The sequence below is a fragment of the Theobroma cacao genome, chromosome 4, assembly GCF_000208745.1.
Source record: "Theobroma cacao cultivar B97-61/B2 chromosome 4, Criollo_cocoa_genome_V2, whole genome shotgun sequence".
Classification (NCBI taxonomy): Eukaryota; Viridiplantae; Streptophyta; class Magnoliopsida; order Malvales; family Malvaceae; genus Theobroma; species Theobroma cacao.
In genome coordinates, this window is record NC_030853.1 from 29,338,650 (window position 1) to 29,361,983 (window position 23,334).

The 23,334-nt window shown below is 33.2% G+C and overlaps 3 protein-coding genes across 3 annotated transcripts; 2 read left to right on the forward strand and 1 right to left on the reverse strand.

Moving 5' to 3' along the window:
- Positions 202–2,845, reverse strand: LOC18603256 (probable plastid-lipid-associated protein 6, chloroplastic). The gene is made up of 4 exons (XM_007035117.2): positions 2,396–2,845; positions 1,070–1,306; positions 708–834; positions 202–582 (listed from the first exon to the last, which is right to left on the reverse strand). The coding sequence occupies exons 1-4, from the start codon at positions 2,639–2,641 to the stop codon at positions 368–370; spliced, it is 825 nt and encodes a 274-aa protein (XP_007035179.1). The 5' UTR covers positions 2,642–2,845; the 3' UTR covers positions 202–367.
- Positions 2,909–6,919, forward strand: LOC18603257. The gene is made up of 3 exons (XM_018120065.1): positions 2,909–4,709; positions 5,188–5,801; positions 6,097–6,919. The coding sequence occupies exons 1-3, from the start codon at positions 3,129–3,131 to the stop codon at positions 6,626–6,628; spliced, it is 2,727 nt and encodes a 908-aa protein (XP_017975554.1). The 5' UTR covers positions 2,909–3,128; the 3' UTR covers positions 6,629–6,919.
- Positions 17,830–22,247, forward strand: LOC18603259 (long-chain-alcohol oxidase FAO1). Its single transcript, XM_018119882.1, has 3 exons — positions 17,830–18,231; positions 18,726–18,998; positions 20,341–22,247. Exons 1-3 carry the CDS (start codon positions 17,995–17,997, stop codon positions 22,081–22,083), a joined length of 2,253 nt encoding a protein of 750 aa, XP_017975371.1. The 5' UTR covers positions 17,830–17,994; the 3' UTR covers positions 22,084–22,247.

Genomic DNA, 23,334 nt, shown 5'->3' on the forward strand with positions numbered 1-23,334 from the left:
TAATGCTTGTCTATCTTAGAATTTCCTGTCCTGGTTCCTCTTGGTCATGGAAAGCAAGCTTCATCTTTAATACAAATGACTATGTAAATCCTCAACTCTCTCAGATAAAAGGCAGGCCCTTTTAGGAGTGGTTGCGGATTATACTGCAATCATAATTTCAGACCTCTCCTCTTTGGCTACTGCGTAACGACGCCATGCAAGTAATGAAATCAGCAGAATAGAACTTTACAGTTGTCAATGGTTAGTCTATTACTAGTTCAGTATTTTTCGACCAATGTAACAAAATAAGATAGCAGAAGATGTGGATACACAAGAGAAGCTTGATTTGGGATGATGATATGGGAAATGCAGATCGTGCTATAACTAATTATGAGATGACAAAAACCCTGAGCTCGCCTCTGTCTCCTCTGGTGATTCGGGTATCGGAATCAACAAATGTAACTTCGAATTCACCACTCCCTGTATTAGATGGAGGCCTCAAAGCATCTGGAATCCGAGGTAATTCCAAGGGTGGAAGTTGTGATAAGTTGCCTTTTGTTTTCACACTTGTCTTTTCAAATGTTATTTTGATATTTGCAGATCCTATTCGCATTAGAGGAGAAGCTTTTTATCAGCATGTTTGTTATCTAAATCACAAGAAAAGAGTAACATGCAGCAAAAATAACAAAAACCAAAAATAGGAGAAACAAGCAATACCGAGTACCAACCTAGGAGTTCAAATTTGTGGGCTAAGGTGGCTGTCACTTCAAGTGGAGGTAGGGGCCATGGGGCTCCCAGTTCAAGTTCCACAATATTATCAAAATCTTTGCTTAAGACATCAATTCTCTGAAAGACCTGAATATAAAACAAATCTTGAATCTTTAGGCTACAAGCAGAATATATCTGTTTAACAGATTTTTTGAAAGATGTGAAAAAACTAATATCCCCCAGTCTTAAAATTAGTGCTGGGGATTTTGTGGTTGGTCAGTTTATACATTAGTGCCATATTTTCTGGTTAAGTACTCAAGGACTGTGATGTGGTAGAGTCCCAAAGCAAAGCAACCATAACAAAATCAGAATTGTTGCACACCTGGCCAAGAGTTATGGGGAGTAGCCTTCCAGTGGGAGGTCCAGGACGACTCCCACCTAGGGTCCGAGATGAGAATGCACTGCTATATATCAGTTTCCATCTCCCTTGCAGCTTATCGAGATCACTAGATAAGTCCACCGGTCCTGCAACTGCTTCAAGCTCCTTGGAAGCAGCATCTGCCTTTTGAATATCATCTTCACTTGCAGCAAGGCCTCTGTTCAGCCCAGAAACAATACTCTGCATCCAATCAGCCCATATGTATTAACATACTGCATTAACACATAATTAACTCTATTTAGCCCCCTCCCTTCTCTCCTCCCCTGACAAAAAGAAAAGGCAAAAGAATTGGAACTAAGAAACAAACAAAGATAGAGATGTCTGCATAGGTGCTTTCTTATCCCAATAGGATTTGAGATAGAAAAATACTAGCATTCACTTGGTCTGAACTTACTGGAAAACTGTGTCTATGTTTTCAGGAAAGATTTGGGTCAAAGACATCATAAATTTAAGAGGAATGAGCTCATTAGCATCCCAGATCTCCTAGACAAACCAGACATCTCAAAGAATGACAGCATAGAAAAAACATTTTGCTCCACCTCCACCTCAATTTTATAAGTTTCATAATGAACCAATACATCTTACATGCAACAAGGAAATCAATCACATATGTATTTCAAATCCTCCCTTTTCTTTGGGTGCTATTTTATCCTGATCAGTACACCAAAACAAATGCCATATCTTGAGGCATAATCATTTTGATTTATGCTTATGGTCTACATTTCTTATGGATACTTCTATATGCTGATGGCAACCTTGTCTGCCCTATCACTATCTAAAAAGATTAGGGAACTTATGAATTACAGTATAAAAATCCCAAATTTCCGAATCCTCTTAATCTATCAATTGCAATGAATCAACATCTAATAAAAAATTCAAGCCTTCCCACCTTCCGGAAATTAAAAAAAAATTACGCAGTATAGAAGCAAAGTTTTTTAATTCCATAGAATTGGTATATTAAACTGGAATTAATTTCATGTCCTACTTTCCAAGCATCCATTCTGGGAAAAAAAAATAGTAACAAATTCACACATCCATTGGTTTAATTCAACAAGTTAGCCTAGACTGAAGTTGAATTAAAAAAAAATGAAACTTATAACTTTTTATATGAAAAGAAAATCAGAGAACGGAACACTCTTGGATAACCCTTTTAAGTATGAGGGAGTTCCCACTTCACAAAGTTATCAGCAAAAACACATAATTAAGCAAGAAAGAGCAAAATCCAGCAAAAACCCAGAAATAGGTTGTGAAAATTATTACCAAACTTACCAGTAATTTAAGCTTCAAAGAAGCAATGAGTTCACTTTTAGCATTTTCACTGGGAGGAGGTGGTGGGTCAAGAACATTGACCTCATCAAGAGCTGACTTCAAAACAAAGCTTCTCTTCCTCTCAGGACGCCGGTCAACTTTAACGAGAAAAGGAAATCCTTTTTGTTGGAGATTGAGAGAGTTGCTAGTGGAGGAAGATGAAACGATAGAAGTCGGGGTTTGAAGGATAGAACTTAAAGAAGCCATGGCTTCTGGTTCTGCCTGCTTTGCCTCCCCTGTTTTAAAGCTGTGCAAGAGAAACTTTGTTTTGTTCTGTTTTGTCCTGTAATTTTCAAGTTTTGAGAGTGTTGTTGTCGAATCTTCCACTCCTGTTAGAGAATCCAAAATCAAAATCTATGGCTTTTATGGTTTGACAGGTGCATGGCCACAGGTAATTCGAAGTCGATCAAGCAAGAATAAAGAATTCTTATTTATAACAAAATAAGTAAATTTGTTCATGGGCTACGGCCCAGAGGTGAAGCTAAATTTGCAAGAGAGAGAAAAAATAGAGCAAGATCAAATGGCAAAGATACCCTCCGATAGTCCAACCCTCCCAAAAATTTTCAAACTTTAAAATTCACATTCATTTCCCGCCCAAAACCCACACAATCTTTAAACTCAGAAACTTTGCTTCAATTCCCATTTTTCGCCGTTTCCATATTAACTTCTCGTTAATTTATTTAATCGCATAAAAATGTCAGCGTCGTCGGTTCGCCGGCAGAGAGACTTAAGTCACTTAACCACCGGCAATCAAAAACCGCCGAAAACCCTTACTCCAATCTCCAATCCGACCCTCAGAAAATCATCTTCCGGCAAAGAAAACCCAAGGCCCAGCAGTCTTTCTCGGGCTTCCGTGGTGGTCCAGAAGCCCTTGATCCGGCCAGTTTCACATGTCCAGAAGTCGGCGGCGGTGCTTGGTGGCTCTGACAGTGAAGGCCGGGTGCGGTGGTCCACGTCATCGGCGCCAAGAGGTAGGAGTCAGAGCCCATCTGAATTTATTAGGGTTTTTTCTGATTTGAAGAAAGACAGGATCTCAATTGATAGGGAAAAGAAGGGTTTTAGGGATTTGAGAGTTAAAGGTTGCAAAGAAAATGGTGCGTTTAGGGAGAATTTGGTAATGAAAGTGAAGGAAAATGAGAAGAAATTAAACGGGGTTAGAGTTTTGGATGGAAATTGTAAAAAAGATGTTAAATTTAGCTCTGATTTGGGAAAACCAAATGGGGGTTTTGGGGCTTTAGTTGAAAAGGGTGTTTCAGATTTTGGTTCAGAACTTGAAGCTTGCGATAGGATTGATGAGAAATGTGATGCAAAGTTTCTAAAAGAGAAGTCTTTGAGTGGTGGAAAGGGTTTGGAGGTTTCGAAAGAGAAGGACTTGAGTGTACAGGAGAGTGGATGCAGTGGGGTAGGTATTAAATACCCAAGCAAGCTTCATGAAAAGCTTGCTTTTCTAGAAGGGAAGGTGAAGAGAATTGCAACAGATATTAAGAGGACTAAGGAGATGCTTGACATGAATAATCCGGATGCATCAAAGCTGATACTTTCAGATATTCAGGACAAGATTTCAGGCATTGAGAAGGCTATGAGTCATGTTGTGACTGATTCGAATGGTAAAACAAGTGTTTCAAAAGGTTCTGGAGATGAAGATGTGAGTACGAAAGGAGTTGAGAGGAGTCAGAGTAAGCAGGTTGGTAACGTTAAAATTTCAGTTAAAGAATTGAATAGCGAGGAGTTGGAGGCTAGATTGTTTCCTCATCACAAGTTGATTAGAAATCGTACATCATTGAAGGAATCATCAGGGGGCTTCCAAGGTCAGGAACCCTCTAATGCTTTAGACCCCAGTAGCGAATTAAAGGAGGAAAAGAAGTTATTGAGTCCCATTGAGGATAATCCAATAGCTCTGGAGTTCTTGGCTTCACTCAATAAGGAGCAAATTATAGTCACCACAAGGAATGAACAGGTTAGTTTGGAGAATTCTGATACTCAGGAGATGGATGGTGATGGTGCTTCAGGAGCACAAGGGTCTTTGAACATATTTAATGTGAAGCATGGTGTAGAGTTAAATCTTGAATCAGATGAAAGACTTGAGGAATTTGAAGATCAGGAGAACAGGCCAACTGCTGTTACTGGTGAGGAGACTGAAGATACTAACATTTATCAGCTAAATGAAATTGGCCACAAGACTTCAACTGGAGGATGGTTTGTGTCAGAAGGAGAGGCAGTTCTTCTTGCTCATGATGATGGGTCATGCTCCTTTTATGACATTGCTAACTGTGAGGTATACTTTTTTGTTCCAGTTTGAAGTTGTCTTTTTATTCATATCCTTTAATCAACTAGCAGACTTGTCTGATATCTGTCTCTGTTGTTTCATGATAGTGAACCACGTATCATTTTGTATTATGTCATCTCTGTTTGATGATTTGCATTCCATTATGTGTTTCAGTTGTGTTCTTTTCCAACTGAAATGTTGAAATAAAATAAGTTATATTTCTGATTATTTGAATGTCTCTATTGCTTGCTTTATTCTGTTTTCCAGAAAATTGGATGGATTTAATCTTGGAATTGAATAATTATTGAGTTTGTTGAAGCATTGATTTGGAAATTATATGACCAAAATGTTCTCTTACAAATTCGTTGATTAATTTTTTTTTTCTTTTTCAACTCTATATCATGTGAGTATGTTGATGAATACATGGAGTCATAGACACACGACTGAACTTACAACATCTTAAAATGATAGTCCATCGTAATTTCAGGAGAAGGCAGTATACAAGCCTCCAGCAGGTGTCTCACCTAACATATGGAGAGATTGTTGGATTATCCGTGCTCCTAGTGCGGATGGTTGCTCAGGGAGATATGTTGTGGCTGCATCTGCTGGGAATTCATTAGAATCAGGATTCTGCTCATGGGATTTCTATACCAAAGATGTGCGAGCTTTCCACATTGAGTGTGGGGAAACAGCTTCGAGAACGGTACTTGGTCCCTTACCAAATAACACTTTGTATAGAAGAAATACATTTTGCAATAGTTTATCACCAGAAACTCAGCAGTGGTGGTATAAACCATGTGGCCCTCTTATCATCTCAACTGCAAGCTCTCAGAAGGTTGTCAAAGTATATGACGTCCGTGATGGTGAGGAAATAATGAAGTGGGAGGTGCAGAAGCCTGTATCAACAATGGATTATTCAAGTCCACTGCAGTGGAGAAACAGAGGAAAGGTAGTCATAGCAGAAGCAGAAATGATTTCTGTCTGGGATGTGAACTCTCTACATCCTCAGCCATTACTATCTGTCTCTTCATCTGGTCGAAAAATATCGGCTCTTCATGTAAATAACACTGATGCTGAGATAGGTGGAGGAGTTAGGCAAAGGTTAGAACTTTATCCTATGTTTTTGTTTGATTATCTCAAATTATTTTCCATTGGCTGTTTTCTAGTTTCTCAACAGAATATTTCTTGTGGATCTATTTTTTCTTTTATTGATGTTAACAAATTTAAATTATCATTCACTATTTTACTAATCTCACATAAATTTTGTTGCTTATAATTTGCGATTGCTTAATGTAATGTTGACTTGCATATGCCTCTTTATCATATCATGTAAGAAGAAAAGAAAGCACAGAAAAATTCCTATTTAGGTCCTAATGTTGAAAAATCTGAATTGCAGAGTAAGTTCCTCAGAAGCTGAAGGAAATGATGGTGTATTCTGCACTCCTGATTCTATTAATGTCTTGGATTTTCGCCACCCATCTGGTATAGGTGCGAAAATAGCAAAAGTTGGTGTTAATGTGCAGTCAGTTTTCTCTCGAGGGGATTCGATCTTTCTTGGATGCACAAATGTGAGATCATCAGGAAAAAAGCAGGGCTGTTCTCAAGTGCAACAGTTCTCATTGCGCAAACAAAGGCTGTTGAATACTTATTCTTTGCCTGAATCGAATGTTCACTCCCATTATTCAGCCATAACACAGGTCTGGGGAAATTCAAACCTTGTCATGGGTGTTTGTGGGCTGGGGCTTTTCGTCTTTGATGCTTTGAAGGATGACGGGCTGCAGCCTTTCATTTATGATTATGGCAATGCTCAAGATGTCAGAGAGATTGTTGGGCCAGATGACTTGTATTCCCCTTCTTTCGACTACTTGGCATCTCGTGTTCTCTTGATATCCAGAGATCGCCCTGCACTATGGAGGCACTTGTCATGAATATGATAGATGCTGGAAAAATGTCACTGTAATTTATCAAGAAACCAGCAGCATAACTATGTTCTTGGTGTTTATGTTTGGCTTTTCGTGGCTTGTTATGTAGAACATATAAAAAACTTCTGTTATTTATTGATTGCAGAGGTGTTTCAGTTAGAAAACTGGGTGAATAGAGCATGATGCAACTTTTCATGTTCTTATGTATTTGGAAGAGTAAAGAAGTTTGATTAATGTGAATATGTGATCATAAATGTTTAAGAAAATGAAAATCTTTTGAGGATTTTGAAGTCCAAATGATATTGATGTGCTAGAATTCTCTTTATTAGTGTCTTGATTAAGTGTGAAGCATGATTTGCTCAAAAAAATCTTGCAAGGTTTAGAAAGTGTTAAGACCAGAGGCTCTGATGATTCTAAATTATCCAAGTTTCTTGATTCTGGCCCCATATTAATGGAGGTTGATGCATCGGAACTTTATGAGGATTAATAAAGACATTACTTAGCTACAATACCAATCATCCCTTTAGGTAAAACTGGAACCTTGACAATTGACAAAGAATTATAACAACCTTAACTAAAATCTGAAACATATATTTTAATCTGCTTGAAAGGAAGCATTAATCTTCCAGCTGCTTAAGAGTCTTCAGCATTTGACAGATTCAGAAACTTCAGCTTCACAATCGTCATTAACTCAGCTAGCTGACAGACCGCAATGTTAGTTTAGACTAGAGCCATCCAAACTTGTACTAGCCATTTGATACCAAGGCAATGATGAGCAAACTATTTGATCTCCAGGTCCCACAGAGCACATGACTGTTGCTGAAGCAAACTACTTTTCAACATATCCTTTTGGCCCAAATCCCTGTTAAAACAAATTCAGAAATGTTAGATTCTCGATATCTGTGCATTCCACTTCCATCAATTTCTCCCACTTCAGTGTACTGGAGGCTGCAGCTAGCTCAGCTTTGCCAAGGTGGTAATGAAATATCCATAGCAAATTCAATGACTATTAATTCTGTGTCTCTTTAACTTAAATGTATTGTACTTTGTGGTTTATTCAGGTGACACCATAGTCATAGGCTGTGAGTTTTAGATAAAAATCCTGAAACACTAGGTTTTTTGCTGAATGCTGTTCAATAAGTGGTTTAAAAAGGCTAAGATATAGGCAAGGAGAAGTTTAAAGAAGAGACTAATCTACTGTCCAGTCACTTCCAACCCTGTATATTCCCTCACCGGCATCACATGTTTATAACCATAACTAGTGCTAAATGCTGTCAGCCTCGGATAACACAACTGCAACACTATTTGGTTGGAGATTTATGTTCGACTAGGACAAGTAACCACTCCATCATAAAATGCTTATGTTGGGTGGTCCTAGACCATCCTTATTCATGCCATTGCAATTAGATAATCCAATTATGGCTGTGCATAGGTAGCAATTGGATTACTTGGATCCGCTCTGGGATGGGCCAGCTTGGGTTATAAATTTGTTGGGTATGTTTGAGTTAATCTGATTAGTATAACAAGTAAACCCATATCTTATTTTGGACTCCAAACAAATTGGGTTTCACCCATTTTGAAAGCAGTTGAAGAATTATAGCTTTTGCGTTTAGGTTCTATCAGTTCATCATGAAAGAAAATTTTTTTTTTGAGTGAAATATGATTTTGTTAAATTGAATTACATCTAACATATAAATATATAGAGGGACAATCACTAATACTCACTGTAGTTTAAAAAATCTTCCCTTTACATGGTTAAAGAGTCTTATTAAAAATCTCTTTATGAAAAAACCATGAAAAATAAAAATCATGAATAAAGAAAAAGAATACCCTTGGAATCATATAATTATTGGGATTACAATATCCATATAATTATTGGGATTACAATATCCATCCTCAACCTAACCACCTTCAAATGAACTTTTAGTCTTCCTAATGATAACAAGTTGAATAGCATCAGGCATGTGAGATAAATCAAACCAAGCCACCGCTTCCTCACTCATGTCTTTTGCCCTTTTAGCCAACAAATGTGCCACTTCATTACCCTCTCTTGGACAATGGAGAATAGCATCACAATCAATGCTCACCATTAGATTAAGGCAATCTTCTATAATATGGCCCAAGACACCCGACAAGTGTCTTCTTTTAATCCAATCAACCACCACCTTGCAATCCATTTCACTCTCCTTAATCATAATATTCTCCCTTTGGCAGCAACTTAGAGACCAAACTAAGGCAGCTAATTCAGCTTCCGCAACCGATTGACCCGTGAGCATTCTTCTCGTGCTAGCTAATTCGAACTCCCCTGATACATTACGAACAACAAAGCCAGCTCCCAGCCACCTTTCACTTGTTATCTCAAATATACTTGCATCCACTTTCAGTTTTCTTTCTCTTGGTGCTTCCCATTTACATGTTCTATGTTGTTGAGAGTTCGTCCTCCTTGTGCTTACCCCATTAACAGACCTGTATTACTCTATCAAATTGCCAGCTAACTCTATTACTTGTACCGGCTCATAACTCTTGTTCCTGAAAATCTTCGTGTTGCGTGCTTTCCACAAACCCTATAGGACACTCACAATTTCTTGTTACTCTATCATGTGGAATAAATGAAATATCCAATCTTGCACATTAGAGAGCATCACCTCTAATTGCCTAAAAGCCCATTTCGAAATTAACCATTTTGCTTAATTTGTAACAATTTAATTGATTTTCTTTTCAAAATTTTCGATATTGTCCGTGTCATGGATAATATTAAATCTAAAAATATATTTATAAGATAGTAATCCATTACTGCTTAATTTCTTTGATGAGTATTATCGTCACCAACCGACATTTGTATCCCATCAAATTGATTGAATAAGATGTTTCATTATTTGTTTTTTTTTTTTTCCATTTCTAACTTTAAAAAACACATTTTACACTATCCAAATATAGAATTTATGATATTAATTTTCAATAAAATTATATTAAAACAGAGTGTTAGTATCAATCAAGATTTTTGCCGTACGAATTTGTATATAAACAGAAATCAGAGAGAAGGCTAATCGGTTGAAATAAATGAATGACAATGCCATTTATCTACATTTCGAAAAACCCATTAAAGGCTACCTTTTAAAATATATATATATATATATATATGATAAATTTGAATATATTTTGAAGTTTCTTCCAAATTTAATTAGATGTCTTTTTCTAATAATTAACAATGTATGGACCATAGTTTTTATGAGCAATGAATTCCAATTGATCAATTGGCTCTTAATGTAATTATTAAGGAAGTTCTTAAAACGACAAATCACGTATTGTAATTAATATTATTTAAGTTTTTAAAGTGATGGAACAAAATTTTTTTATTGTATTTAATAATTAGCTCTCATGCAATAAAATATGATCAAAGTAGCACGTAAGTCCATTGGGGCGGAGCTAACCAATTTTATTTGGAGGGTCAAAGGTTAAGAAAAATAAAAGTTAAAATTTTTTAAAACTAATATATTGAACTTAACGACTATTAATAATCAAAAGATTTATAATAGACAGTAATTTTATATAACATGTAAATAAAAAAATAAAAAAAACTTATAATAATGCTCTAGAAAAGTTTTGTTTGACGATGACAATATCTTTTTTCATAAAAACAACTACATTATTTGTAAAAAAGTTATCATCTATTTTATTTTGAAGTTTAGTCTTTCTCAATATAAACGACTAAAAAATTAATGTAGTCAATATACAATATTCTTATTTTATTATATTTAAGTTTATAATACTAAATATTAAACTATAATGCATAAAATATAAATAGTTAAATACGATATATAGAATTAATAATTTCTTTTTATACTCAAGATAATTTTCTTTCAACAAAATATAAAATGTAAAGCACATTAAAAACATATACTCAAGATAATTTTTTCTTATATAATTAGGATTAATAAAAAACAATATATTGATAAAATTTTAAACAATAACTAATAATGCAACGCTAGAACTTATATTTGAGAATTACATATACAATAATTTTTTAATTTTTAAAAATTAAAATCATTAAAAATAAAATCTACATAACAGAAAAAAATCATGACAAGTAAGAGATATAACCTATATAACAAAAAACAAAAAGAATATAGTTGATGATTCGTAAAAATTTTAAAAAAAATCTATAGAAACTTAATATATAGCAAATAGAATAGAATTGAAAAAAATGAATATAAATAGAAAAAATTAAATAAAAATTTATCTCTTTATATTTTCACAATACAAGGATAGAAAAGAAAAGAGAGAAAGATGAGTGGAGAAACTTAAAAAATTTAAAAAATTTAAGAATTTGAGTAAAACTGAATGGGACTTGTAAGGTCATTTTATTATTTTTTAAATTATATCAATTATTTAATAAAAAAATTATTTTAAAAAATTATTAAAAAATATATAATATATAAAAAATTTCAAAAATTTTGAGGGGGCCATGGCCCCCTCATTACAAAGGGACACTCCGCCCCTGTAAGTCCATATATTATAAAATTTTCATCAATTTAATTTTTTAACAAAATTTGGTTAATTTAGTCTTATATTTTGAAATTTTGTATAATTGAGTCCTTCTGCCTAATTAGTTAATTTTATTTTGATATTTTGATACTATCTGTAAAATAAATGAAAAAAAAAGTTGCTCATATGCATATTATGTAATAAATTTTAAAATCAATTCAAATTAAAAATCTTAATAAAGGAACTTATTTTTTATTGACACGTAATTCACGACATTCTATTCTAACACTCTCATTGCATTAGCTATTTCACTTAGGGGATCAAACCAGTTGATCCTTAAGTATGGTGGATCAAACCACCCAATCCACTCATTTAAGGATGAGCAAAATTAATTCAGATTAATTACTCATTCAAATTAAATGTGATTTGAGTAAAACGATTTGCTTTAATTGGTTCATTGGATTAATTAGTCTAAAATATTTAGTTCAATTATTTTTTTGTTCGGTTCTTGATTTTAAAATTTTTGGACCAATCCACCCAAAAAACTAAGCTAGTTTTATATATCTATATATATGTATTAATATATATAATATTTTATATATATTAAGAAGAATTGATAGTAAACTTAACTAATAATATACTTAAAATATATTACGATATTTTATGTACATACACAAATTATAATTATAGCAATTTAATATTAGTTATTTATAATTATTTATAAATATGTATTAATATGATATTACAAGTTATATATTTTAAATGATATAACTTATATGTTAATATTATAATATATGATAGTAAATATCCTACATATTAATATGTTATAATGATCACACTTTAGTAATGTTTTGTAATATAAAATGTTATGAATATATATAATTATATTATATATACATATATTTAATTTATATATAAACATTACTATAATTTATAATAAACTTTATTTATATGGTTATACTTAATAACTTTATTAGCTATCACTTTATATTTTATAATATATTGTTTATAATTAGTTATCATTATATAAAGTTTGATATAAAATATTATAACATATAAGTTATGTCATTAATTTCATATATATATAATAAAGTCATATATTATGTATATATATATATATTTAATTTATACATAGGCATTACTATAACTTATAATAGATTTTATTTATATGATTACACTTAATAACTTTATTAGTTATCATCTTAGATTTTATAACATATTATTTATAATTAGTTATTATTTATACGAACTTTGATATAAAACATTTTAACATATAATTTGTATTATTAATTTTATATATAATAAAATAATATATTATATATACATATATTTAATTTATACATAAGTATTACTATAATTTATAATAAACTTCATTAATATGATTACACTTAAAAAGTTTATTAGCTATCACCTTAGATTTTATAGCATATTGTTTATGATTAGTTATTATTTATACAAACTTTAATATAAACATTATAACATATAAGTTATATAATTAATTTCATATATATATATAATTATGGATGAAGTTTATAAGTTTTAATATTATAATTTGTAAAAAATTATGGTAAAATTTTGGTCCATTGATCCAAAACCGGATCAACCAAACCAATTCTATATTTAATCGGTTTGATCTTCCTGTATATTTGGTTAGTTTTGGTTGGTTTTTTTAAAATAACTGATCCGTTTGATTCTTAAGTATGATGGACCAAACCACCATATCCATTCATTTACTTATCCTTAATTTTAAGCATTAAAAAAAAGAATTTACCTTAGTCTCACCTTACCTCAACTATGGTATTTTTTATAAGAGTTCCACATTTGAAGAGTTAAAAAATAAGTTTCAATACTCCCCCAAACATTTGGCTCATTGGTTGATACATGATCCTCCTGCTTAAAGAGTAGGATTCGAATCCCCCCTCCCCCAATTATAAAAAAAAAAAAGTTTCAATATTGAATGTCACGAGTCCACACTTTCAACCCAAAAAACATATCTATCAACTTGAGGAAGACTCTTAGTTTAAACTAAATACTCATATTATCTCATACTGATACGAAATTTATGACATTATTATAATTGAGATACAAATTTTATAATATTAATTTTAAAAAAATCATGAATCGTATCTTTGGATCATATTTATTTATTAATTAAGTCTCAAGTATTAAAATATTATTTCGAGGAAGATCTTAAAATGATGAACCCCACCTTCGGATTGCATTTAACAATTAGGTATTGAACATTAAAATATTTTATTTTAGATAATATTCCGAATTATGGATCCTTGTCTCTCCATCTTTGGCACCATTTTCCAAATGGAGAAGTGCCGCAAAGGGTTGCGGATAAGTATCAGATAGTTGCATAAATTAGTAAGACATGGAGCTTAAATTATTGAAATGGAATGATCTAAGAGGCAATTAGGGTGTTTAATTATAACAAGATTAAAGAGCAATCAATATCTAATACAAGCAATTAAGCACAAAATCAAAAGCAAAAGAATATGAAAGGCTCAATCAATCAATCAAAGCTATGGATGGAAGTTGAGCTTCCCCTAACCCACGAGAAAAGCTATAATAAAGTAATTAAGTTGTCATTATCAAACTGAGTGTGCATGAAGTTGAGTTTCTAATTTTTCGTTAATATTGTGTTGTACATATTTTTTGGGGGTTTAATTCGCATGAATTTTCAATTGATAGGGGAACATTATCAAGTCAAAATCTTCCTTAACTACCCAAATTTATTCCTGGCTGTACAAGTACAAAAGCAACCAAGCATTTTCATGTGGTTGAGAAAAGAGTACAACAAATGAAAGAGATCTGTTGGATTCGTATCCCGACCATCCATTTAGAGCCAGCTATAAAGTCACCGAAATCCTTGTTTTAGGTCTCAATTTTTCATAAATTTTATAATTTTTATAATAATATAATTAATTATATTGTAAAATATATAAAAATTAAGATAATTAATCAAAATATATGTATATTCTTTCGCTTTTCAAATGAAATGTCTGACGAGTATTTATTTTCTTTCACTTTTCACATTTTATTAATTCTTAACTATTTATCTCATTCTCAATAAAAAAAAGATAAAAATCAAAATAATTAATAAAATGATATATTTTTTTGATTTGATGTCTAATAAATTTCTATTTTTTTTAACGTTTATCAATTCTTACAGTATTGTTAATTCTCAACTATTTTTTTAATTTTCAATTAACTAATGGTAATATATATAATGGATCTTCAATTAACGGTAAAATTTTTTTTCTTAATCTCAATAACAATACCTCATTGGAATATTTAGGCACTTTAGGCCTTTAAAGTTATTGAGTGGTCTCTACGTATACTTCACATGCTACAAATTCGGATATGATTGGACCACCACAACCACCTTTTCACCTCAGATTTTCACCTGAAAATTCATTTGATAAATTCATTTTGATTATTTTCATCAAACCCAAATTTTATTTTTCATTTTTTCTTTAATTTAATAAATCACCAATTTTCTCTTCAATTGTAAGAAGATGTATACTTTCTCCTTGTCTTTGCAACATTTTATTTTGTTTAAAATAGGGCTTTTGAGCCTTTGAGTGATAGTGCATGTTTATTCTTTTCAAATCTAAAAGATAAATTTATGCAAGAGAAGTACTTTTAATTTTACGAAAGGAGACTGTGGTTTTATAATATAGGATAAAGCTACACTTATTTGTATAAAATTGGATTCCAAATGTACCAAAATGTAATATTTAAGATGAAGAATGAGAGAATCTAGAGTTATAAATGCTATAACATGTATGCAGATAATAAGATTTGATTTGTTTCTTGTATAATATTTGCATGTTTCGTCCATTATTGATGAAATAAATAAATAAATATATTTTTTGTAGGTAAAGAAATCGAGCAAATTATTTGGGAATTATATGGATTAGATATGTTCATTGTTTCCCATTAGTCAACTATAGTAGTGTCTTTTCTTTTAATTTGGAACTCTTAAAGCAAGAGAAAAAATAACAATAATTAATTATGAGTTTATTTATCTTATTATATTCTACTGATGTGGTTGAATGCCTTTAATTTTTTGTACGGACAGGGCCGGCCCTTGGGTGAAAGGTTCCCAATTTGAGAAGGTCCCAATTTTAAAAAATATTTATAATTTTATAATAATTATAATATAATTAATTATATAAAAATATATAAAAATTAAAAAAATATAAAAGTAAAAAATAATTAATAAAATTATTTATTCTTTCACTTTTTTAATTATGTGCCTAATAAATCNATAATTAATAAAATTATTTTTTCTTTCACTTTTTTAATTATGTGCCTAATAAATCTTAATTTTTTATTATTTTCTTATTTCTAAAATGTTATTAATTCTTAACTATATTCTCTTATTTTCAATAAACTAACAGTTATATGTATTTAATCATCTCCAACAATTATTTTTTTCTTACTTATTTCTCTTATTTTTAATCAACGTATTTAATGATTTCCAACAACTATTTTTTTTCCTATATATAAAACTAATTTTTTTTTCAATGTATAATATCTATTTTTGAAATCTTCCTTTCTCATATGCTTTTTCTTTCTTTAACTTCAATTTTTCTTCAAAAAATATACAACAAGTCTGTTCTTTTATTATCTTTATAAAACTGTGAGCTTTATTTGAAAGAATATTGCCTTAATGTTGAATGTTCTTTAAAGTATAACAACTATTCTGATTTTGATGGTTTAGATTTATTTTCAAACTTAAAAATTTTTAAAAAAATTATATAAGAAGAAAACAGTCTAATTAATATATTTAATCATATAAGAAGACTCCATTCTTTTCCAAATGCATATATTGCTTTTAGAATAATGTTAACAATTTCAGTAAGTGTTGCTTCAGGATAAAGAAGTTTTTCAAAACTAAAATTAATAAAATCTTATTTAAAATCAACAATAAATGGATTGGCTATATTATCAATTGAAAAAGAAATATTAAAAGAACTTGATTATAAAAGTTTAATTAAAAATTTTACATCTCAAAAAACTAGAAGAATAAAATTTTAATAATTTTTTTTAATTTTAATAAAAAAAGTCTCATTTGAATATTTCGTTTTAAGTTTTTGAACTTATTGGACCGCCCTGTGTGTACGGAAATGGTGGAACTCAAAAAAAATAAAATTTATATGAAAATATTCCTTTAATATCTCCTCATCAATATTCTAGCATACATCTCTCTCTCAGTAGAGACTCTTGTCCCTTTTTTGTGTGGTTAGAGCGAGAAACCCTCATTAAATAAAGCTCACTGCAACGGAAAATGGTGCGTACCACACGATCCACACCCCAAGACAATGGACGACAAAGGGCAAAATTTATATTTATATAAATATAATTCACATTTTACTTTTTTTTTTAAAAAAAAGGAAATTTCAATTTTATTTTGGATTCTCAAGCAAGTAACTTTGGGGGTGTGAAACATTTCTTCATTGAATTTGGTGACAAAATGAATGTAATCTAAATGTTGAGGATAAGGTATATGTCTTGTGATCATAGACACTATCAATTATATTTAAATTTATAAATAGTCTAGAAATGAAAATTTACTATTTTTGTACTGTCTTAAACTAACGTTTATTATATATATATATATATGTATGTGTGTATATATTTAGACTAATTTACTTTGTTAACAACTCTAGGGTGGCTTGTGATCAACGGCCTTGAGAAATAGACCAAGTTGATCATTTAGTAAGGGTGGTTATATTAATCTTTCAATAATTTATTTTTCCTTATTGTTTGTGAGGTCGCTGTCTGGAAAAAACTATATGTACCCTGGCAGGCACTTAACATGAAAAAGGCGACGTGCACTGACCAAATCGGCCTTAAGCCCCACTATTGATAATTTGCTGATTGCATGTATGAATTCTTAACTGTGGCCCCGGAATCGACAACATGATTGGTAAGGGCTGCTATTTTGTTTTGTTTTTCATACGAATGGAAAGTAGTTTTGCAGAGAGGGTTTTCCAGTTTTGTGTATTTATTTATACATAAGAAAAGTAACCGTCGCAAAGGCAATTAATAAACCATTAAATCAAATCTGGCCATTGATGTCTGGTCGCAATGGCATAAATGATCTCACTGAATACGAAAGTAACCGACCAGGGCTCATTGCAGGCCACAAGGAGTGGTACCCTGGTTATCCCCCTGGAGAATTGCAGAAAAAATGGGTGAAATTCTAACCAAACCCATAGAAATAGGTAACGATAGAAACAAACTGGGGATCATTCCAGAGTGACCTTCAGGGATGAAGGAGAGGAGACCGATATAGATTAGGAATTACTTGCACAACTATCTAACTGGCAAAGTAGTTAAAGCCAACTTGGCATACGTGCTATTAATATTTCCGCAAGGCACTTAAGGACCGGGTACAAGTTAACAGCAGGCACAGATAGGTTCCCTGTGAGACCGGGTAGTTCCCCTGCTGCTTTTGCTGGTTAGCAAAATTCCCCAAAGGAAAAGGTTTGCATTTAAAGTGTATTTGAATTAATAGGGTGGTTATGATGTTTAATGGTTAGAGAAGATTTTTATTTATTTATTATATACATTTTTGTTTTAGTAGAGCATTCTTAATGTGGTCCTTGAAAGTGGCACGCAGGCTAACGCTTTAATGCTTTGCCACAAGAAAAATGGTCTGGTTTTATTTTATAAAAGAAGTCTCATTTTCATACTACAGTTAAGCTTTTCTCTTTGAAATTATACATCCAAAGACTACCCTCCACGTTTCCACTATATGTATATACAGGGTCTAGAACATAAAGCAAAAGAACAAACAAGAAGTCGTAAAGGGAAGAGAATCATAGTGTTATCTCCATTCAACAAAGAGAAAGAGGAGGGGGGGAGAAATGGGAGAAGGTCAGTGTCAGCAGCCCTTGTTGAATGGAGAGAGGAGAGACAGAGGAACGCGAAGATACGCTCATGGGTTATCTTCAGCTGAGGTACAGACACTGGCTAGCATCGGTGAAGCTGTATTCCCTTCTTTGAAACCAAATTCTGATTTTGAAGGGAAGCAAAACCAGCCAAGAAAGGCTGTGCAGTCCTTCCTGGAAGCTTCAGCCTCTGAATCCCCAATTCCAGACGAGGTAAAAGGACATTCGCTTTGCTCCTTAGCCCTCGTTTTTAACCGTACTCATGCCACATGCACAGGCATGTATTCGTGCACACACCTGGATAAACATGTGAATATGCATATGGCTTGTTCTGGTTTTTGCGTTGGTTCGATTCGTCACCGCAAATTATGATTAGTAGACTTGGGCAAATTCAATTGTTTGATCTCAAGAAGTCAAAACCTTATGCTTTTTATGCAATTCTCTCGTGCATTTATATGTTGCTACAAAACAGATAAATGGTAGTGTTTATATGTATAGTTTTATATATGGTTTCTCAAGTTTAAGTACAATTTTACTGAAGTGATGTTGATAGTAATTTAGACAATACAAAGCTATTCCATTAGTTTTATTTCAACTTTCAAAAAATTTAAGTACCCTTTTCTAGAAGGGTACTTTTGTTTTGCTTTGACAGTTTAAAAGGAGTTGGAATTTGATCTGATTTCAACCTCTGTAATCTGAGAGAGCAGGTTGCACAGTTACTGGTCAGAAGAACATTCATGGAAACTCGGATCTTGTTGAGGGTTGTACTCCTGTTGCTGTCCACCAGGCTGGGAACCTTGTTACTCTGTGGATCCCTTTGTCTGGGTGATAAATGGCCCTACATCAATTACTTCTCATGCTTGCCGTTGGAGAACAGAGAAAAGGTTCTGCAAATGTGGTTTAAGAGCTGGCTGTTCACTCTTGTCAGGATTGCCTTCATCTACTTGAAAGTTGCCTGCCTCTACGTTTTTTTCTCTCGGGTAACCAATGCTTCCCCCCTTGACCTTCTCTATTAATTTTCTTTGTCTCATGTTTGGATCCAACAATGAGGGAACCACTGTTCTTTTCCCATTTGGAGTCCTTTTTTCGATGGTAAATACGGGTAAATTTCCTCCTAAAACAGGTACCAATCATTTAGGCTAAACCTTCAATATATCATAAAACATTTTCATTGTTTTTATGGCTGCTGCCACTGTGGTGATGTAATTAGACATGCGTCCTATGAATGTCAAGTGGGCCAAATTAATGTACAAGAAAATTAGGTGAAGTCATTAAAAATCTTGCTGGAATGGACCAGAAACTACTCCATAATTAAGATGCATGATGTTGAGCTTGAGGCTGAGGGAGGGAAAAGGAAAAAGAAAATAACATAAGAAAGGATGAATATATAGTAGTTGACTTTGTCGTCCAGTTGTCCAATTCTAGTTAAGATATAATTTTCTTAGGTAAAGAGCCAATTTCATCACGAAACCATACATTAATCTGATTTAATTCTTGTATTTTCCCTCTTATGATTGACAAACTATCAAATCATATTCAGACTTTTAGACATCTAGAATTATAATTAGAAATATAATTATCTATTAATTTAATTATAATTTGCTCAAGTTTCCATGCATGAACTTTGAATATTCTATTTTGATGGGTAAGTTGACAAACACAAGAGATTTGACAAATCATTTTCTTTAACATATTATATACTTGTTATACAGCCAATTATTTAATTTAAATAATTGAGTCATAATCTTGTTCTTGCTTCCAATTGAAGTGAAATCCTTTTACGCAATGTATGGAAGAAGAGGATAAATATTTTGGATCATATATATCTTCCATTTGATGACATAGATAAGAGAAATTAATTATTAGGAGAAGAATTTTAATGATATGTCGAACCTTAATATTTTAGGCCTATACTTAATGTGGTAGGAATTAGGGTTTAGGCCCATAATTTATGCAATTACTTCTGAATATGTAAAGATAATTAAATAAATGATCAATAATTCACATTAATTAATTTCTCTTGGGTCTAAATCCTACTCAATTGAAGTTCAAACACGTCTTTTTTCACTTTCATTCTGGAGTACATAATCCAATTCAAAGATAGAAAGTAATGTTTAGTCATTGGTTGTGAAGGGTTTGTGTCAACAATCATCAAAATAGGAAACAAAACAAGAAAGTAATTATAGAGTACAAGAAAGGATGACATGAAAGCAGCAAAGCAGACCTTGACTATGCTGATGCTTGGGAATCTTTGAACACATCATTGGCACGTTGAATGTCTAACTAAATCCTACTTCTCATGTTAACCATTTTGATCTGCAGGTAGGTGAAAATAATGATAACCCAGCTTGGGAAGCTATTGGGTATCAGGTAGACAATGTTGAGAACTCGAAGCAAGTAAGCAAGGAGAGGCCTCTTCAGAAAGGAATGATTGAGACAATGCACGAAAAGGACTCAACCCTTCTCCAATCCCTAACACAGAAAGGCCTCCAAGTTACAGAAGATACCGAAAGAAACGTCTACAAGATCAAATGTGATGCTGTGATTGTTGGCTCTGGATGTGGTGGTGGTGTTGCAGCCGCAATACTGGCCAGTTCTGGCTTGAAAGTTGTCGTCCTAGAGAAGGGGAGCTATTTTGCTCCGTCAGATTATTCCCCCTTTGAAGGCCTCTCAATGGATCAATTATATGAATCAGGTGGAATCCTTCCAAGTATTGACGGACAGATGCTAATTCTTGCGGGCTCCACAGTGGGTGGTGGCTCAGCTATCAACTGGTCAGCATGCATCAAAACACCAAAATCCATACTTCAAGAATGGGCTGAGGACTGTCAACTCCCACTTTTTGGGAGCCCTGAATATCTTTCAGCCATGGACAATGTTTGCGAGAGAATTGGTGTCACTGAAAATTGTAAAGAGGAGGGATTTCAGAATCAAATACTTCGAAAAGGGTGCAAAAATCTTGGTCTTGAAGTTGAGAATGTGCCACGGAATTCCTCAGAGAGCCATTACTGTGGATCTTGTGGGTTTGGTTGCAGAAGAGGAGACAAGAAAGGGACTGATCGTACATGGCTAGTAGATGCTGTTAGTAATGGTGCAGTGATTTTAACAGGATGCAAGGCCGAGAAATTCATATTAGAGAAAAACAAGATCGGCAGTAAAAGGAAATTGAAATGCTTGGGAGTAATTGCAAAAACTTCAAACAAAAATATCACCAAGAAACTGCATATAGAAGCCAAAGTAACAATATCAGCATGTGGTGCTCTTTTCACACCCCTTTTAATGCATTCTAGTGGGTTGAAGAATCGGAATATTGGTCGAAACCTTCATCTCCACCCTGTCCTAATGGCCTGGGGTTACTTTCCTGACTCGGATTCAGAGTTCAAGGGGAAAGTATATGAGGGTGGAATAATCACTTCAGTGCATAAGGTGGTAGCAGCAGACAACAAAGTGCGAGCCATCATAGAAACTCCTTCGCTAGGGCCAGCCCAATATGCTGCTTTATGCCCTTGGGAGTCTGGTCTTGACATGAAAAGAAGGATGCTAAATTTTTCCAGAACTGCTCATATGATAACAATTATAAGGGATCAGGGATCTGGAAAAGTTCATGCAGGGGGACGGGTAACCTACAAGTTTGATGCATTAGACAGACAAAATATGCAATCTGGTTTGAGACAGGCATTGAGGATTTTAGTAGCTGCTGGAGCAGTTGAGGTAGGCACCCATCGTAGTGATGGGCAGAGCATCAGATGTAAAGGGATAAGCAATAAGGAGTTAGAGGAGTTTCTAGAATCAGTTTCTCCAGTAGAAGGCCCAATGTTCCCTGCAGAAAAATGGGTCACCCACACTAGTGCTCATCAGATGGGCAGCTGTAGGATGGGGATTAATGAAAAAGAAGGTGCAGTTGATGAGAATGGAGAGAGCTGGGAAGCAGAAGGATTATTTGTTTGCGATGCAAGTGTTCTTCCTGGTGCTATTGGTGTGAATCCCATGATTACTGTCCAGTCCACTGCTTATTGCCTTTCAAAGAGAATAGCAGAGTCTTTAAGACAAAAACTAGTCTTCTGAAGTTTATGAATCCTTCGTCAACAGCCTGAAGATTGACGATAAATGTATTTTATAAGTTTATATGCTTGCATTTTACTGAAGAATAAGAAACAGAGAGGATGGTAAAGTCTGTAAAACTTGCTCATATAGTGACAACAGAAAGGGATTTGATTTTCTTATTAGTTTCCACCGTCTCATAGAATTACTGACTTTAGGTTTTTTAAGCTTTCAGTAGCTTAGTTTATAGCAAGATTCACGAATTGATATATTTACCTTTTATTTGTCAAAATGTTATAACAATTTAAAGCATCCAGAGAGAGGGCAAGGAAAAGTTTTTGGAGATGGAGGGAACAGCTCAGATGCATACAGAGAACATCAATGCTAGGTTGCAGCAGGCACCTTTTTTTTTTGTTTTTTTCCAATCAAAATGGGAGATATAATTGCAACTCAACCGTGGAGGATGGGGGTTGCAGCAGGCACCTATAGAAATAGTTACTTTCACCATGGTTGAGGTGCAAGCTGGCTGGAGTAAAGGGTAGAGAATCATGCAAATAAGGAGTTTATCACAAGGAATTCAAGGAGGTTTTCCATCTAGCCTCCAACAGGATGTCCAGGGATATAGCCTAACATAGAGAATGTTTCATTTAAGAACAAATAGCCTATGACACTCTTGATAGCAATTACGCTAACTAATCTAAACCCATAAACAATAAATTCTGCTATAGAAATTCCAGCTTTCAGGATCCTAAAGATCTTTACATATAGCCAGCATATAAATCAGAAGACAACTGTTAAATTGTAACAAAACAATTCCAGTAAATAAGATCCTCTAAATCACTGCAAATCTATGATAGCAACATATAATTCTTGAACATCTACGAATAACACAATGGTTAAAATCTACAAATAAATGTTTCCACCTTTTTAATTCATGTAATTCACTTGCGGGGAACAAAACAAAGAAAAACTATTGAATTTAATTGAATCATATAGTTTAAGGGGCAGAGATATCAGAAAATTTTCCAAACAGTTTCTTTTGCAGGATAATGAATAGAGAAAAACAGAGGGGGGGCGGGGGATCTAAAAGGTTATATTTTGGTGAGTCAGAACTCAGAACTAGTATGTTTCACCTGATTTTGCATCTGGGTTCCAACTCTAACCGCCGCATTTGGAGACAGCTGGGCAGAGCTGAAAGCAGAGGACCTCGACACGGGTTTTCCTTATATCTTTTTCAATTTTAAATTTTATTGAAAAAGATTAGCCAGGCTGCAT

Excerpts from the sequence above, each read along its gene's own strand:
- LOC18603257 (XM_018120065.1), top strand. The coding sequence starts at position 3,129 with ATGTCAGCGTCGTCGGTTCGCCGGCAGAGAGACTTAAGTCACTTAACC. Across the intron at positions 4,710-5,187 it reads ATGACATTGCTAACTGTGAG|GAGAAGGCAGTATACAAGCC; the intron begins GTATACTTTTTT and ends TCGTAATTTCAG. Across the intron at positions 5,802-6,096 it reads GGTGGAGGAGTTAGGCAAAG|AGTAAGTTCCTCAGAAGCTG; the intron begins GTTAGAACTTTA and ends TCTGAATTGCAG.
- LOC18603259 (XM_018119882.1), top strand. The coding sequence starts at position 17,995 with ATGGGAGAAGGTCAGTGTCAGCAGCCCTTGTTGAATGGAGAGAGGAGA. Across the intron at positions 18,232-18,725 it reads AATCCCCAATTCCAGACGAG|GTTGCACAGTTACTGGTCAG; the intron begins GTAAAAGGACAT and ends CTGAGAGAGCAG. Across the intron at positions 18,999-20,340 it reads TCTACGTTTTTTTCTCTCGG|GTAGGTGAAAATAATGATAA; the intron begins GTAACCAATGCT and ends TTTGATCTGCAG.
- LOC18603256 (XM_007035117.2), bottom strand. The coding sequence starts at position 2,641 with ATGGCTTCTTTAAGTTCTATCCTTCAAACCCCGACTTCTATCGTTTCA. Across the intron at positions 1,307-2,395 it reads CTTTGAAGCTTAAATTACTG|AGTATTGTTTCTGGGCTGAA; the intron begins GTAAGTTTGGTA and ends GATTGGATGCAG. Across the intron at positions 835-1,069 it reads TCCCCATAACTCTTGGCCAG|GTCTTTCAGAGAATTGATGT; the intron begins GTGTGCAACAAT and ends TTTTATATTCAG.